At 40.9% G+C, this 18,854-nt stretch overlaps 1 protein-coding gene across 6 annotated transcripts in view; it reads right to left on the bottom strand.

Annotated features, from left to right (window-relative positions):
• Positions 1-18,854, bottom strand: part of CRAMP1 (cramped chromatin regulator homolog 1) — a 65,055-nt gene that overhangs the window by 8,253 nt on the left and 37,948 nt on the right. For 5 of the 6 annotated variants that reach the window (XM_019493106.2, XM_014597482.3, XM_019493105.2 and 2 more), the window contains 9 exons: positions 16,859-17,033; positions 12,504-12,685; positions 10,900-10,974; positions 9,121-9,202; positions 8,102-8,206; positions 6,694-6,872; positions 6,107-6,187; positions 4,027-4,261; positions 1,089-1,253 (listed from right to left, as the gene is read on the bottom strand). In XM_019493106.2, coding sequence (XP_019348651.1) covers positions 1,089-1,253; positions 4,027-4,261; positions 6,107-6,187; positions 6,694-6,872; positions 8,102-8,206; positions 9,121-9,202; positions 10,900-10,974; positions 12,504-12,685; positions 16,859-17,033 — 1,279 coding nt within the window. The remainder of the gene's footprint in view (positions 1-1,088; positions 1,254-4,026; positions 4,262-6,106; positions 6,188-6,693; positions 6,873-8,101; positions 8,207-9,120; positions 9,203-10,899; positions 10,975-12,503; positions 12,686-16,858; positions 17,034-18,854) is intronic. The other variant, XM_059716779.1, reaches the window with a different exon arrangement.

Below are 18,854 nucleotides of genomic sequence, written 5' to 3'. Positions count from 1 at the left end.
GTCTGATTATCCAGCCAGTTTTCTATCCACCTTATAGTCCATTCATCCAACCAACCCATACCTCCTCAGCTTGCCTGCAAGAATGCTGTGGGAGACCGTATCAAAAGTCTCGCTAAAGTCAAGTTATACCACCATCCACTAGTCTTCCTGCATTCACAGAGCCAATCATCTCGTTATACAAGGTAATCAGGTTGGTCAGGCATGACTTGGCTCTTGGTGAATCCATGCTAACTGTTCCTAATCACCTTCTCCATGTGCTTAGACATGGATTCCTTAAGGATCTGCTCCATGATTTTTACAGGGACTGAGGTGAGGCTGACCAGTCTATAGTTTCCTGGATCCTCCTTCTTCCCTATCTTAAAGATGGGCATTATATTTGCCCTTTTCCAATTGTCTGGGACCTTTCTTGATCGCCATCAGTTTTCAAAGATGATGGCTGGTGGCTCTGCAATCACACTGGCCAATTCCCTCAGCACCCTCAGGTGCGTTGCATCTAGCCCCATGGACTTGGATATGTCCAGCTTTTCTAAAAAATCCCTAACTTTTTATTTTACCACAGCTGGCTGCTCACCTCTTCCCTAAACTGTGCTGTCAGGTGCAGTTGTCTGAGAGCTGACCTTGCCTGTGAAGACTGAGGTGAAAAAGGCATCGAGCACTTCAGCCTTTTATGCATCCTCTGTCACTAGGTTGCCACCCCCATTCAATAAGGGACCCACATTTTCCCTGATCCTACTCTTGTTACTGACATACTTATAACAAGCCTTCTTTTTACCCTTCATGTCCCTTGCTAGCTACAATTCCAATTGCGTTTTGGCCTTCCTGACTTCATCCCTACATGCAGGGATACAGACTGCTGCCACAGTCCAGCCGAGCAACTCCTATTTCAGGAGCAGATTTGTGAGCCTGAGTTGAATGAACAAAATACATTTAAGAGTAACACAGTTAGAGGGGAAGGTAACATTTTACTAGTGCCCTGCTGAGTCTATTTCCTTCCTGATACTCCCTCCAAGTAAACAGAATGGGGAGGAAAGCTTTGTTAGAAGAGACAAGACCATTTCATCATGACGTATCTGTGGACTGGCACTCACAAAACAGGCTGCTGAGAGAAGAGTCTGTGGAATCATTGGGGTACCACTGTGGATCATGGCTGGGGGAGGCAATCCAGTTCTGCTGAGGACTGCTGGATGGCGACGGAAGACTTTTGGAGCTGTCACTGCCATTCAGCTTTGCAGGGGAAAGAGTAACAGCTTCACCTGTAAGAGAAAGCCAGGGATAACAGACTGAGTCAATATTGTAAAGCTACAGGACAAACTTAGTTTTCACTATACAGTCCTAGGACCTTTAATGTCCAGAGGGAAGATGCTGAGTAAGGAGAGTGGGATCTGAATGACCTGGTCCACACATTCCTGGACCAGCTATGGCAAGATTCTTGTGACAAAGGGAAATAAGCTGAACTCCTATCCAGGCTCATTTAAGGAAACTGTAAACACTGCAAATACAAAACCTCTAGAACAGTGCTTCTCAACCTTTTTAGATTCCAAGCACCCCTCAGAAAATGCCAGCCCTGAGCTTTTCCTTATTCTTTTTACTACAAAAAAACAACAAAACAAAACGCCCACAAAAAACTAGAGCAATTCTTTTGTTGCAAAGAACTCAGAAAGTCCACAGCAGGTAAGAATGCTCTTAACTAAGGATTCCTATTTTAAATCTCTGGATTTATCTTGTGAATCATGTTTCCACACCTAACAACACTTCTACCTATGTATCTTCTACCTCCATGGCACCCCTGAATGGATCTCAAGGCACCCTAGGGCATTGCAGAACCCTGGTTGAGAATCACTACTCTAGAAAATCACTACTCAGTTGGGTAAGAGACACATTACCACAGGGTAAAAGACTGTTTGAAGTTATATACATTACGAAGAATACTTAGAATTGGTTCTTTTATGGTGGGTTGCTTTAAGTGTAGATAAAGAGATTTGGTCCCTTAGTGACTGCCAAACAACGATGTCAAACCTCTCCTAATGGCCCATTAGAGAAGGGTCCTGATGTATAGCAGGGACAGTCAGTGGCTATTAAAGACCACTTTGCTACTCAGAATGAAAACAGCTTCTTTGGTTTAAAAAGAAGGGTATGTTTTAAAAGCCTGGGTCAACAGGGTTTCTTTTGAGTGTAAAGAAAAATATTTAACAGCTTAAACCTTTAGGTACAAGGGCCTTGGGTTTGAATGTGCAATGTAATTGCTCAATCTAATACACAACTTGGAGATAATTATATAGTTTAAAGGGGAACTGCAAAACTAAAAGAGTGGAGCTGATCGCATATTTGTGCTGATCAACATTCATTGAACAGAGAGGTTTCAATAAGCTGTTTAACAGCTGTGTTCCCAAGGTCCCAACAAGTGCTGACATTTCCAGCTTGGGTTGTTAGATCTCCCAATTCATTCCCCTGCTAAATCTCACAAAGATGCACTGGGTTATAAGGTGACAAAGACTTCTGGTAGCTTACCAAAGTCTGACTTTCAGCCTTTGGCCCCGACTTTGCTGGGACCTTAGGCAAGTCAGATTAAAAACGGCATTTTTACCAATGAGGCACTAAACTAATGTTCTGGAGGTTCACATTCATTACACATTACTGCTTCTAAATAAAGATTTGCTCAGCTTATGAGCAGAAGACTGTTTGTAACTGTGTCCTGCAAACTAACCCTGGGAAGTGAGTTTTTTTTCCCCTGCATCGTCAAAAGATACTAACAGTGCAGTATGTCAAAAAGTGCAACCCCAGCTACACACAGCTTGTGGAGATGTGATAAGTGAGAAGGAAAATACACAGTTCAATATTTGGACTCTAAGGTGAATTCACAGCCATGACAAGATGCATTTTTTCTGCTAAGGTACCTAAAATATTTTATCAGGAAACACTAACACAAACAGGCAACCACAACAGTATTTTAGAGTCACATTTCAAAGCAGAACTTCACTTAAACTGAGACAAGTGGTTTTTCCCATGAGTAAAATGGGGAATGTGTTCCTTCACTAGCATAGTTATTTTAGAGATGTGCCTTGCATATAAACTCATTATGCAATGCTGCCCTTCAAACACTACTTATAAGTAAGGAGAGATCAGTAAAATGACACACATACATTTTAAGCACCTAGATCTTGGCCAATCAAGATAGCCTACACAAGTAGGAAAAAGTTGCGTCACTTTAAGAGCAGATGTTTTGGAAAGGAAAGCCCACAGGCCATACCATTTAATGAAGGAAAGGCCTAGAATACTGAAGATCTGTGGAAAAAAAATCTAATTTAAGGGCCATATATTATCTTCATGCATGTCTACAAGTTTACAGGAGTCCCCAGGACAGAAAAGAATTTGGCGCTCTTATCCCTAACAATTACTAGGCTATAGAATGGTAATACTAATGAAAGGTGTGTTAAGTTTAAAGTGCTAACAAACCTCTCCGTCAAAGCCATTAATGGTTTTAATTTAAAGACATGGAATTTAACATGCACAGACAGACTCCACGGTAACACTTCTCCCCACGAGGAGAAAATGAAAACATGACAGAGATGTAGGCATGCTGCTTAATATACTACTCCAAGTAGCTCAGACATTACAGTGATGAGAACTGCATGTGGCTCTTGCACAGCTAAAATGCAGTTACTGAAGAAAGAGAAATATAGTTAGAGATTCTAGTTTGGATTTTCTTCAGTTCTTGCTTATTATTTATTCTTAGAAGTCATTCACAAATTGTTTAATGCTGAGGCATTAGCTACAGATCACTGACTCTGGCACATGCACATCCTGCAAGTTTTGTTCTGTAGCTCCAGCTATATCAAGATTTTCCTTTGCAGGTAAAAAGGTTAGGCAGCTTGCCACGCTTGCTACATACATTGGAAAAGAAAACAGCTGACTTCCCAAGGGATATCATTTCTTTCTGGCAAGGGTTATATGCTGACATTTAGAATGTGTTGTTAGTGATTTTTCTAACTTTAGTTATGAGAATAATTTAACTGGAGTTAGACTTACTGTATTGACCAGAACTGATAGCTATTTCGATTATAGAATCACTAATTTGAGTAGCAGGCTCTCCCTGAGAAAGCACATCCTCGGGTGGTCCAGGCAAAGAGATATCCAACAGAGCAGAGACGTTGGGAGGGGACAGACGGGTACTGGAGGCCTCTGATGAAGGAAGTGGAGGAGTAGAGAGACCATTCTGAAGAGGCGTCTTGGACAGTTCTGACAGAGATAGTACTGATGTGCTCTGTTGTAAGAGACAGAATAGACTGGTCACAAGTTTGTGAAGGATTTGGACACGCTTAAAAATTACAACATAGGGAGTGAGCACTGGACTGGAAGAACAGGTAAATGCAATATAAACAGGATAAAAAATAAGTAGAAAGATTCCTAGCACTGATCTTCTTCCACCAGTCCATCCATTTGATGACATTCATTTCTTCACAGTATAGAGGTTTTATGTTCTGGACACATACTGATAATACAAAAAGACTGCCCGTAAGCACAGACATACCCATTCCTCAGACCATGTTCCCTAAACAGCATACTCAAGGCAATTAATTTTGCCTAAAAGCTTTTTCAAATACTTAATATAGGGAGTCCCATTAATCTACAGAACCATAATTAGAATGTGAATCTTCTATCACAGTGGTGCTCAACCTTTTTGCCTGATGGGATGGGTTGGCAGCGCCTGGTCCATCTGTGGGCTGGATCTAGCTATTGTTTGTTCTCAGTTCAGCACCTGGGTGGGCACAGCAGGCACCACCTGGTTGCACAGAGGGGGGCAGAGAGGAGGCCAGCCCCAACACAGTCTCACAGGAGAAAAGTGCTTGATCTGGCCTCATGGAGAGGGAAGGGGGCATGACTTGGCTTAGATCCAGGAGAGGGGGGGAGGGATTGTGGCCTGACCCCACAGGGGAAGGCGTTGCTGTCCAGCCAGGCCCACCACACGGGGCTTGGGAAAATTTGGCAGGGCGGGGGGACCATGGCCATAGCTCCCCTGCCAAATTTAGCCCACAGGCCATAAGTTGAGCAACCTTGTTCTATCAGGCTTCATCAGCCACAACATTTGTAGCTGGTTCAATCTCACACCCAATTTGGTAAGACTTATTTTCCTTTACAACTAAACCCATGGATTGAGGGCAGCTTTTCCAAGAAACCCCGAGATGCACTCCTTGCTCACAAGACTGCATTAGTAACAAAATATGGAATTAGTCCTGTGGTACAAGAAAAATCCAACAAGTGGAAAGTTGTTGTTAAGTACCATGATGACCAGGATAAAGACTCTTGCTTGCTCTCGTGTTCTCTGGTCTAATCAATCAAAAGTTCTTTACTGCACAGTGTCACAGCTTCAGAAGAAACTCTCCATCTTTCAGCCTGTGCTCCATATGTTCTCTTGGCTGGCTTGATGCAACTATATGCAGACTGAATTAACTTTAGGCAGTAGCATGCTGACTACTGTCAATTCCATTCTGAGGTGCCTCTAGATTCCATTTCAGGGGCAGGCATGTAAAAGTTAGGGGTAGCTGTTCCTAACTTTTATTACATCTAGCACAAAGGGAAGGTGTTTCTATGATGATACTGGTGATACAGCTGGTACTGTTACCTACCCCACCCTCTTGGGTAATGTTCCTCCTACGATGCTGTCCGATGACTGGAATGCCATAGTTTGTAACTTCCAGTTCCTGGAATCTACTTTTTTTTCTAGCATTCAGAATGCATGGGTATAACAAAGCTACTTGTCTGCTAGCTTTTCTGCCACACAATCAATGCAGCATTAAACAAGATCTCAGATTGCTCTTCAGAGATTAGAGCTTGTCAGTTAAACATTACTCTTTCATGGAATAGGATAAAAAAACATTTAGGAAGTTCTTGACAGCAGCCTATGAAACCTCCATTCCAGCACAGTAATAATAATAGCAGACAATTACCCTGACAACTGTAGGACATGCCATACAAGCTATTTCTATCAGACCGGTTAAAAAAATGCAGGTATGGTGAAAAGAGAACAGGGTTGGAATGCCTAAGCACTTGTATAAAGAACACCCATATTTCAAACTTCACACAGCTGGTCTTTGTGCTCATACTCTACCTGGAAGCCATCAGGGACTGCCTCCTGTTCATGCTGTGTGGGCAAACTGATAAAAGGAACCCGACACCCACTGCTCGGACCCTAGAAATACAACAGGAACTGTATGAAACTTAAACATCTCCTGCAAACCCAGCAGGGCCTATGTGCATCCTAGTATCTCCTCTGCCACACTTTGCCCACTTTGCCTTCCTTTTATAATGGGCCCCTCTCTCCCCACCATTTCCCTGGGATGGTGACAACTGCTGATTTTTGTTTTATGTACAGAAAGCAGTTGAAGGGTATTGCAGCTCCCAGTTATAAATCATTCTGCAGCAGGATGCTGGAGTTCAAAACAGAATGCACACACCCTGATACCCACTGACTACCTGACCACTTCAGAAGAAACACCCTGGAAGTGATGGCTCTAATTTTTCCCAAAACCGATATAAAAAAAAGTATGCTCTGTGTACATCGTGGTCTGGATTTGTCTTGGAAAGTGCATCCATCCAACAGGCCCCTATTATGCGGTGTCATAAATAAAATGGATTCTTACATGCCAAGAATGAGATGCTGAATGATCTGAAAAGCCTATGTAAAGAGATACGTACCTCTGCTGCAGTGATGGAGACCCCATTCTGATGTGCTACTGATGACTCTTGGCCTGTGATTACAGTGGGTACTCCGTCCGGTGACAGTGGAGACACACCTGATAAACCTTCTGCATCTAGGACAGGCAAAGGGCTGCCAGGGATAATACCAGCACTTTTTGCTGCCAAATCAATAGCACCTTCAGTAAAACAGAAAAAATGGTTAGAGGGCTTTTCTTCTACTAATTACTAATCTTGATTCCTTCTCTGAGTTATTTAGAAAAAAAATTAAGGCAGGTACCAGGTCCTAACATAAGTAGATATACAGAGTTTGCAAATCTGATCCAGTCCTACAGAAAAACCAATTATCTCTATTTAAAAACAGCCTTTTTATCCAATGTTTGTCCATATTCCACTCTTCCTCAACTCTCCTATGTCACTGTACTATTTTTCCAGTGGAGTTTGAAGAGTCTCTTTTTTTCTTTAATAAGTGCTTTTTGTTGCATTTACAGGTCAATGCATAATCCACTGGTCTATATGATTCTAACTTTGCACTAATATGGTTGATTATGTAAATTCTGGAAACTGCCTACATTTGAGAGAAGTGGTATGAAATCAACACAACACTACCATATCTATTTTTAGGTTTCTGGCAGCAACCCAGGTTCAGTATTGCTGTTGCAAGAAATGTCCATAAGATACTTACCACCTGCATAACCTTGTGTGGGGACAGATTTCTGCATAAACTAATCAACTTATGCTCTGAAAACTAGGACTTTGTTCTGCATCTAAGCTTACATAAAGCATTTAGGGTTAAGTTTATCCAACTTTTTTCACTCCAGTTAAACACTATACTGCCTTCCTGTGACAGGGAATTCCCAAGCCAGCTGTTCACAGAGTGAAGTGGTGTTACTTATTATTTATCTTCACTTTACCAACTCTTTTAATTAAGGCTCTTTTCTTTTCTGATGAGGTTCAGTTAAAAAAGAAAGCAACGAAGAGATAAGTAGCATGTCACCTCTTCTCCTTTTATGTCAAATCCTACTTTGGTAGAACACTGCTTGTTTATAAGATTCGATGACATGGGAAGTCTCAAAAGCCCTTGGAACAACATGCAAACAGATTCATGGCTGAACGTGAACCATAAACTCTGAATCCTATCTCTTCTCAAAAATCAGTTGGATCAGATTCATCTGTATTATGACAAGTATGGTCCTGGCACATGATGCTAGTCTACAGTATACTATTACTCTCCACTCCTTCCCCTACAGCAATCTCTTTCTTCCTCCTGTGGTGCAAAGTGTTGATGTAGATGCACAAAAAATAAGATAAAATCAAGTGTTTGTACCCAAATGAAAGAAACCAGTAACTTAAAGTTCTAGAAAATAAGGCACCCAAAGACTCCCATTATCTTTGAGAGGACACTTACTGGACAGATGGTTGGTTGCCTGTGTTGGAAGAACCTTGGGCACAATGGGACGAGAAACAGCTGCTTTAGTCAGCGAAGACTGGATTGGCCGAAATGAACCTCTCCCTAAAAAGTGAGAAATTAAATAAGCCTTTAAAGTAACCAACATCTGATATCTTCCTTACAACACACCATAACACAGTTAAACAGGAACAGTATCCACAAACTACACACAGTTGCCAAACCAGGGCATCTGACAATGGAGGCAGTGATGAAATGAGGATCTGTAAACAGTAATAAAGCTGACCAGCAGCTCACCACAAGCAATGCAATGGCAATGCTGTTACTGCACTTGCTTTTAACATATTTTAAAAATGAAAATAACCTTGAGGTTCTTGGGTTGATTTTGAGATGTAGGGCGAGATGAGGATTAGCTTGCACCAACACTGTATTCAAGGAGACCAAAGACAAACAGTGGACCCACTCTACAGTCCCAATAATGGACTACAGAATGCACACAGCACCATCCCAACACTAGAAAAAAAGCTCAATGTAAAAGCTTGGCAGCAGTGATTATTCTAAAAAAAGGATCATCCTTGGCTCAGTATTTCCACCCATAATTCTGTTACATAATTGAAAACAGGGAGGGACTGAGGAACTGAAGAGTAATGATTAGAACTATGAGCAGTTTAAAAATTGTTAAGCAGCACAAACTTGTCATCCTGGGAGAAATGACTCAACTAATTTGGTAAAGTGTTGTTGGTTGTAGCTGTGTTGGTCCAAGGGTGTTTGTGCCCAAAAGCTTGCAAAGAACATTTTCAACTATTTAGTTGGTCTAATAAAAGATATCACTTTTACCCACAAAAACCCTTGTCTGCCTAGTCTGGTAAGTGCATTTGCTGGTCTTTTTCTTCCTCTTAACAATTTTTCCAATACTCCTCACCATAAGCCATATTAAAAGATGTTTTCTAGTTCATCCCAGAAGCACCCAGAACTAAACGTGAGAGTTGTAAGCCAGAATGAAGAATATGCAGACTCACCCGTTATGGAAGAGTTGGACAAGATGGAGAAGGAGCATACATGCTGGGACGGATTTCCAGATGGTCTGGGAAGTAGCGTTCTCTGTGTGGGGGAAATGGAGACCAAAGCAAATATCAGAACAGAACAGATGGAGTAGATGCCGATTTTCTAATGGCACCTTTTGTGTTGTGAAACCTTACAGAATAAGTAGTGAATATTAATGTGGCATGACTGGGTAGACAACATCAGTCAGACACAACAAAGGCCTTCTCAGTTTGTCTGGAAGGTGATGTAAGCTTCTGTTGCCTGCTTTTTCTGAGAAGTGCCACCTGGCACAGAACTTTCATCTGGACAACCTCCAGAAGCACGTGTGAAACTGCAGTTGCTTCCTTCTGCATACTGGTACAGCAGTCTCCTAGTCTGCAAGAGTACTATATCATAGTGTCAGCTTTGAGTATGGACTGTTTTTCTGTCACTGTTATTACATGAATGAAAATGGGCACCTATACATGTACAGGGAGGCTGCTCCAATGCAATGTAATTACAGCATGTTCGAGCAGACTTGATTCACTGAGTCTGCTGAAGTGTGTTAATTACTATGCTCCAACAGACTCCACTGTCATGTGTATCAGCATCCCAATGCTGAAAAGTGGTGACAAATGAGCTTTAGTTAAAGTGCCTCCGCTGCCATTTTTCAGCGCAGGGACATTGATACATGTGCTCTTCCAGGTGCTTTAATTAGAGCCCTCCCCCCCCAAGCATGTGTATAAACACCCAATGTAAGCCAAGGCAAAACATATTCAGAAGTTTTAAAGAGATGGAATTATACAGGACAGATCATCTCAATGAAGCCTATTAAATGACATTTTTTTTTCCTGTAAACTACCTTTAAACAGCTCATGGACTCAGGAGTTCCAGTTCACAGACTAATGTTATAAAAGTTTTAACAACAACATTTATATTAATTTTTCAGATGCTCTCCTACACTTTAACCTGTCTGCCAATCACATCTGCTGCTTCTCCCCCTGCTAATGTCTATAATTTTGCAATTGCATTTTTCTTTTCAGAGCAACCTAAGGAAGGCATAAGTTCCTACCAAAGAAGCTCCCACTAGGAGTTGGACACCTTGTTTCTTCAGTGCCCTCTGAAAAATCCATGCTTAACTTTTACATTAGTGCCCTTTCCAAAAGAGTTTCTCTCTGGTGTAATCTGTCTCCATCCTAACTCCACAGCCATTTAGAAAACAGCAGCATGATGACAGAGTCAAACTGAAGACCCTGTTGGAAAAAGGAATGACATAATAGGACAGCAAACGCATACAGACGCTGTAAGCCTCCAATGAGGAAAAACTGCAGAACTCCCAGCTGGGACATTCCATTCATCAGCAGAGAGATGTTGTTAGCTGTGTTTGTCTGAAGTCAAGTAGAAGGCAGGGTATATTTGCACCTTACAGACTAACTGAAGTAGTCTTTCTGTACATGGTTAGTCTATAAAGGCACAAATCTACCCTGGGACTTCTACACTGCATTCATTCCAACCTTTCTTCCAGAGCAAGCACATTTTAACTTTCCCAGTTACCTCTAACATATAGCTACTGCTGCTGCTGTTCCTGATGCAAGAAACCTAACTAGGCTGGTTATTAAAGAAACCAAATCTCTTGTTCTATTTTATTTCTCTAGAGGACATATGAGGGAGGTTAGATTGTGATGTCAGGAAGACCCTGTCATTATAAAGCTAACTGATGATTCACTCAGTAAGACAGACATGTATGCCATGTCAGTGTTGTTGTTTTTTCTGACCTGTACCACCAATGGCTTCCGCAGGTGTCTGTTCCGCAATTTCCTTGGTTTTGGCAAGAAGAAGTCTGACTGCATCTGCAATGGGGGGAAAATAGGAGACTTGCTACACAGTATTTTGCAGTTGGTCCATTAAAAGATATCACCTCAAAAAATCCTTGCCCCTGGAAATCTATGTCATTCTAAACGTAAGCTGGTAAAAGTCAGACTGCAATGAAGGGGAAGCTTCATACAACTGTGCACATTATACTTTCCTTACTAGACAGAAATTTACTCTTTAGGTTCACCTCCCAGTTCTCTTCCATAAGAGGCAGCTTTGTCCATTGGACAGGGAAGAAATCAGGAGACATGTTTGCCAGTGACATCCTGCATGACTTCAAACAATTCACATAACTTTTATCTGTTTCTTTTTCCTCTTACGCTTGGTTTACAACAGCCTACCTAAAGTGTAATGAAGCCTGGTGCAAGGCCTATCACGTCATGCATTTGTACAGGGTCTAGCACAATAGGGTCCTATTTTAATTTGCAGCCTCTGGACGCTATTGTAACACTGTTTTGTCAGAAATATTCATCTACTATAATTTGGTATCCGGTAGTTATTGAAACAACAAAACAACTATGTAATAGTAAATAAGTCAAAGCATGTTGGACATTTTAAAATCTGATCAAGATGAGCTCTCAACAAATGTTTCTCCACATGGGAAAATAATATTTAAACTTCATCTGGAGCAGATTAACTAGCAAACCATCAAATGCTTTCTTTGTACTCTGGCTGGTGTAATTTCCATGTCAAGGTGTATGCTCAAACAGCTGGTGAGCTTTACTTGGTGTAATCTCACCACCTGAAAACCTCAAGAGGCACTACTTTGTAAAAAAGCCTGTCTTTAAAAAAAATCATTGGAACATAGGACTGAAAGGGACCACCTGAGTTACTGAACTTAGTGTCCTGTAACCACTGGCAATCATGTAATAGCTGTAAAGTCCCAAAATGGTCTATACCAGGGGCAAATTTGTTGGGCCCCACAGGCTGAATCCTCACTGGATCTGCTTCATATAGATGACTGGTGAGCAGTGGCAGCATTAATCCCTGCAGCTATCAGAGCTGCTATTTCGGCATGGCTTCAGAACCCAGGGATTTAATGCCACTGCTGCTTGCTAGAAAAAACCACAAACTCCGATTTTGTTGATAAGAGGAAGGCAAGCGGGATTAACTCCATGGGTTCCAGAGCTGCACTGAAACTGCAGGGATTACTACCACTACAGAGGTTTGGCAGCCACAGCAACACGCCCCACTGACCAAATCCAACCTATGGAGGTGGGTGGTCCAGGCTGCAAGAAACTCTGGATTCAGCCCATAGGCCATACATTTGATATCCCTGGTCTAGAAGATCACCCACTCTGACTTCTCCCATGCACTAAGCTACCTTTCTAATGCTGTATAACAAACTTAAGAGAACCCTAGTACAATAAAAGAAGGGTCTAAAAAATGAGGTGCCACAAGAAGAGAGCAGGAAACACCAAGAGGACTACCTAGAATCAGCTGTTTTTTAAACCAAATGGATTTAATCCTTCTGGGGAGTTGCTTTTCCTTTCACCATCTAACTTACACTGATTGTGTCCAAGTGCTGTCGGAAGGTAAGTTCTGCTTCCTTACTGGGCAAGAACAGCTTTCCGTGTCGACTGTTGGGTGGTAGAGTTGTGGGAACAGCAAAGAGCCCACCATCTGCATCAGCACTTCCAGAACTTGAAGGACCAGCCACCAAAAGAGGTCTAGGAGGGTTTCTCAAACCTGGAAAATTTAGACAGCCATTTCATTAAATAAAAAATTATGGGAGTTTAATATTTAGTAGATGAATGACAGAACAGAGCTGGAGTCCTGGGTGCTATTCCTAGTTCCACCACTGACTTACTGTCTAATCTTGAGCAAGTTATAACATTATTCTACTCCTCATTTTTCCAGGGACTGCTTACCTATTCCAGGGGGATACTGTGACCTGTTCACTTGCTTTGAGATCCAAAGCAACACAAATATAAAAACTGCAAATCTATCGAGTTCCATTTGGCTACACCAATATCATTATCTTCTAGAGCTGCCAAAATAACAGATTTCCTTCCCCAAATGAAAACTGTATGCGTCTGATGCACTCTTTTGGTTAGGAATATAATGCAAACATGGGGGCTCAATGTTGAGGAATTAATACTGTGGGGGTTTTTTTTGGTTCGGACTGTTACTACATTTGGTGAAAAATTAAACAAAATAAAAAAAGATACAATCCCAATATAAGATTCTGATGGTTATGAATTAATAGGGTAGTACTCAGTTCAGAAATACCCTAGCATAATATCTAAAAATAGAAGTTTTGGTAATATGTTTTTTACATATTGAAAAAAGGTTCCATGAGGTATCTTCCCTTTATATTTAATTTCCAGAAAATGAAATACCATTTGTAACAACACACATTCCAGGCATCCAATCAGTTTTAAAACCATAGAGGATAAAACCCAGCACTGCTACTTATAATGACAATGTAGGAAGCGTGCCTTTATTCTACAGAAATTGATACACGTTTAAAATGAGGTCCATAAGAGAACAACCAGCAGACTCTCCCTATGCCTGAAGAAGGGTGTTTGTACCCAAAAGCTTGTAAAGAAGAATTTTTCCAACTATTTTGTTGGTCTAATAAAAGATATCACATCTACCCAAAGAACCTTGTCTGCCTAAGGGAACTCATAGCATTTTATTCAGAGTGCTTTAAAGAACATTAGCTCTTACTTAACCTTACAACTGTACACTTCCCTATTGTGCCGCTAAGGAAGCAGACAGAAAAGAATGTAATCTACAGGCATGTTTTAAGAAATCAGCACCCAGCAGCACCAGCACCAACCAGCTTGTTGCTCAGCTCCTTTAAAACACTTGTGAAAACCACCTAAGTTTCTAAACAACTACTGAGGAAACAATTTCAAAATGAATATGACCTTTAAAAAAAAAAAAAAAAAAATCAACATATTGTGACTGGCCATGATCACACAGCAGGCCACTGGCAGAAGGGTAACTGCCTGCATTCAGCGAACAAGACATTAGATCCTCCCTGTGCACTGTTTAGTGATTCAGGTGCCAAGCCAGGATTGAAAATCCTGCAAAGTTTCTGATGCTGCTAGATACCAATATTCATTGGGAATTAATTAGAATTGTTGAAAGCAGAAGATATTTTCTTACATAAAGCAATAATAGGGCATCATAAATCTAGAGCAAGGGCAGGCAACTATTTTGGGTGGAGGGCCGCTTACTGAGTTTTGGCAAGCCATTGAGGGCTACATTGACAGGCAGTCAGGGGCAGATAGGTATTTATTTTCTAAATTTTTTAGGGGCCCTGCGGGCTTGATAAAATGATCTGGCAGGTCGCATCTGGCCTGTGGGTCGCATTTTTCCACCCGTGGTCTAAACTAAGAGGATTTAGAACAGTAGAAATAGTTGGGATTACAAAATCTAGTTAAATTATTACCCCCTTTTTCCTCCCACCTTTCCTCCAAGCCTTCTTTGCTGGATGCTTTGAAACTGGCAGTTACCCATAACTTTCAGTTCCTCTGATGTGTGCGTAAACTAGATTTTGGTTTTTAATTTCTACAGGAACAGCTAAATTAATTTAGCTTTTATATAAAATGACAGAAGAAAGAAAGAAAAAGTGCTGTAAAAATAGAAAGCTCATTTAAAAAAAAATGACCATTTGCTTTCCAGCAGCAGAGGCAGAAAACAGCATTATGCGTGTGAAATGTAATTCACTTTTATGGTAACTGTATACTAACAAAGTTACAATCCAGAACACTGGAAATGTCTCTTTTATTAATTATCTGGAATTAATTTCCAAGCACACACAGATACCATTCACTGTTATTAGCGTTACCATTAAGAGCTTCAGTTTGACAATTTTTCACTTTCTTTTATAAGACAGTTGTTCCAAACCTACAGGTAACAAGTCCCAGTGACATGTAATTACCTCAGATTGGAAGTGGGGGTCATATGCAGTCACAAGCCACCTGGAAGTTGGGTCATAAGCACTGGAGTGGGGTTGTGAACCAAAAGATTGGGATCTGCTGCATTAAAGGCTGCTTTTCACCTTAGTGAAAACCTTCATGCTCAAGTGGCTCTGCATCTCTACATGTTGCAGTTAACAAATATATATTACACGTGCTTTTAAAAAGATAGCTCCATTTTGATGTGTAAACATGATGCTATACAGGAGCAGGCACCCATTTAATTTTTGAGGAGCGGATCTACAATGAACTGCTTTTGATGTTTCTCATTGCTTCTTCCCACTCCTACCTACAGACCTGTCTAAAGGCTTCAAAGACACTGTGGAAGCATCAAGCCCAACCCAATCAAAATCAATCTGTGCAGAACACAGGAGGTTTGATTTTATTTCAAGGAAGTTCAACCTAAGCGAACAAGTGCTGTTGCTCCTACTCCTCTTTCCTCCATGCCTATATCCACATTTTTCTTTTCATTTAACAAAAAACATTCCTAAAGCGAATCTTTTATTTGTATTGCTCTGATTTTAAAAGTCAGATTCCCTCACACACTCCTGAGCTATAAAATCAAAATAACATAGTACAGAGAAGATGGCCCTGGAGCAGCACCCTTAGGGGCCAATCAGTGTGGCTCTGAAGGTGCTGGGTTGCCAGCTCTGAGGAAGGTCATCATTGAAGCCACAGAGCTAGAGAACAGTGCACAAGCTGACAGCCATTCATTTTCTCCTTTACACATGCGTTAATGCACTTTAGCTATTTGCACCTAAATCTGATACCTGCTTTTGCAGGTATCAAATTTAGGCATGAATAACCTAAAATCGCCATTTTTAAGGCACATTAAGGTTGCACACGTGTAGATACGTGCCCTTAGTGACCTTAAACTGGGGTACAGCACCTTAAATTGGCACATGCAGATGCACCTAAGGTCATCTAATTCAGACCCCTGCTCAAGGCAGGATCATCTTATTAAACCATCCCAGCCAAGTGCGTCTAACTGGCTCTTGAAAATGTCTAAGGATGGAGATTCCACAATTTCTCTAGGTAGCCCATTTCAATGCTTAACCACCCTCATAGTCAGTTTCTCCCAATTTCTAACCTACTTTTTCCCTACTGAAGTTCAAGGCAATTGCTCCTAGTTCTGTCCCCTATGGTCATGGAAAAAAGCCCATCTCCATCCTCTCTGTAATAGCCTTCAAGTACCTGAAAGGTGATTATCAAATCCCCCTCAGTCTTCTCCTTCCATGACTAAATAACCCGTTTTTTTCAGCCTTTCCTCATAAATCTTGACTCTTAGGCCCCTTATTTTTATAGCTCTATACTTGTCACTTTCTAATTTGTTTTGAAGTGTGGGGCCCAAAACTGGATACAGTACTCCAGCTGTGGCCTCACCAGTGTCAAATGTAGCAGAAGAATCACTTCCCTTGATTTGCAAAAGACCCTCCTATTAATACAACCCAATGTGCCATTGGCTTTTTTTTTTTTTGCGCAACAAGAGCACACACATTTAGCTTATGGTGCACTGTAACTCCCAATTTGACTTAATTTTATCCCAAGTCCTTCTCTACAGTACTGCAGCCTAGTCTATCATTCCCCAGTTTCTATTTGTCCATGCAACTATTCTGTTGCAACTGCAAGACTTTGCAGCTGTTCTTGCTAAATTTCATCTAGTTGATTTCAGATCGTTCCTACAGCTGGTCCAGGGGATACTGGATCCTAGCCCTACCCTCCAGAGTGTCTGCAACTCCATCTAACCTTGGTGTCATCCACAAATTTGCTAACTGTGCACTCAAATCCACTGTCCAAATCATTAATGAAAATATTAAATAATAATGAACCCCTATGGCCAGACCCCTTGAAAACCCCATTTGATACCTCCTCCCAACTACACATTGGACCATAATGCTCTGATCTGTTCATGTTTCTCAAAGTAGCTCACCGGAGGAGCTGGAAGCAGCACTGGGAGAAAAGGTCTTGTTGCGAAGAGTGGACTGATTGCGGGAACAACCTGGACTCCTGGTGCTGATGGTGATGACCTTTCCAGGAGGGGTCAGTGATTGTTCCTCTTGAACAGGCTTAATAGGGGATGTGGCAACAGAGTTCATCTCAGGTGTCTGAAAAACCAAGCAGTGTTTCAAAATACTGTTATAACACAGATAGTTTGTTAAACAAATGCACTCTCAGCAAACTTAGACATCCATCTTAAATGCAACAGTATCATTAAATAGTTGTCTGCTGAAGACACTGCCTCCTGCACTGGGTTTATGCATTCCATACATTAAACATTGTTACTTTATGCTGAAAACAGGATTGCATTCAATAGGCCTAAAATTATGGTACCAGAATCCTGTGATCTTGCCAGAAAACAGCCAAACAGAAGAAAGATAAAGACTTATTTGAAACTCAATAAATGGAGCTACTTTTAGGTTTGGTAGCAAAAACTGTGATAACCTCTATTATCATATACTCCAACTGTCTCTTTCTGTTGCAAAGATATCTGGATAAGCTGTTGTTGTAAATGAGTTACTCAAGCCTAGTATCAAAGCTGGCTGGTTTTGAAATTTTGCCAGTTTCTTTTCCTATTTCAGATTATATCAGAGCAATTAAAAACAGAGCAACATGGCGAGGCTCTTTACCAGTGTTCCAGGCACATCCAGTTAATTTCACCCAGAAAGTTGTTTATAATGTTTTCTAGAAAAGGCTGCCTTTTTAAAGAAGTTATGTGTAACCACCACAGGCATAAAATTACCTCCCACACTTTACTGCAATGCAATTTGCTACAGTTTGTTTTATGCTGGTAATCTTCAGTTAAAGGAAAGAACCACAGCACAGTTGGCCATTTTGGCTTGGTTACATACCGGCTTGTGAAGATGGCAGGGACTGAAGCAATCAATGCTACCTTTGTTAAAGGAAATTTTTATTTTTCACCTCAACAGCAGGAATTATTCACATAGCAAAGCTGAATTATAACATCTAAACTGACACTGGCTCAAGCTACTCCTGAAATTTGCAGCACCTTACCTACCATTACTAACATTATTTCTAGGGCACCCCTGGAGACAGCTATTGCATGCTGCAGCATAACATGACCTCTTATCACATGCTTCTTGTTCATGCAAAGCTCAGACATTTGACAAAGTAGAAAAACTGAAACTTCACGTGAACTTAAAAAGTCCCCAAGCAGAAATATTACCTTCCCTATATCCAACCTGCAGAGATAAGAGTTTAAATAGGACAAAACAATAGATGGTTTCCATACCAAAAATAGTTGTGCTGAAAAATAAGGTGGTATTCTAATCCTTCGTCATTTAAATTGCCATTTTTTGGTTTACATGGCATCTACATGCCATGTAGACAACCAGGAAGGTAACAGAATGCTGCCATAAAATTTATCCCCTGGGAATGCATCCTTCACATCCCCACAGCATTTCCTGCAGCAAAAAGATCCTCCTACTTTACCAGAATACAATCAATGCAAGGATGTTTATTTTTTAATATCAGGCACTGCTGCTGAAAGGGGACCTGGACAAATAAGAATCTCATTCATTCTTCTTTTTTTTCTTTTTACGTGAGCACCACACTACTTTGAATAAAGACATTAATGGCACTGAAATGACAAGGAAAGAGCAAGTAATAAATACCTTAAGACTTTCTTTTAGCTTTTTAAATATTTTTAAAAGTTCTTGGCCACTTCCTATTTGCAATTGTGCGTATTAATCAACACATTTTCCCTGGATGTCTCACACTGCTAGGAGTGCAGTTTTCTCTAAGCAGTTAATAATAGGAAAAGACATCAAAGGCCTACAAGATCCACACCACAAGATATTACAGTTTAAGGCTGCAGCTTAAATCTGGACCCACAGCTCCACTAGAATGGTCTTATGTCAGTGACCTAGGAGTAGCTCTCAGGACATGAATTAGCAGAACTGAATAAA

The sequence above is a fragment of the Alligator mississippiensis genome, chromosome 13 (genome assembly GCF_030867095.1).
Source record: "Alligator mississippiensis isolate rAllMis1 chromosome 13, rAllMis1, whole genome shotgun sequence".
NCBI lineage: Eukaryota > Metazoa > Chordata > Crocodylia > Alligatoridae > Alligator > Alligator mississippiensis.
This window is presented reverse-complemented; position numbering and strand designations above follow the sequence as displayed.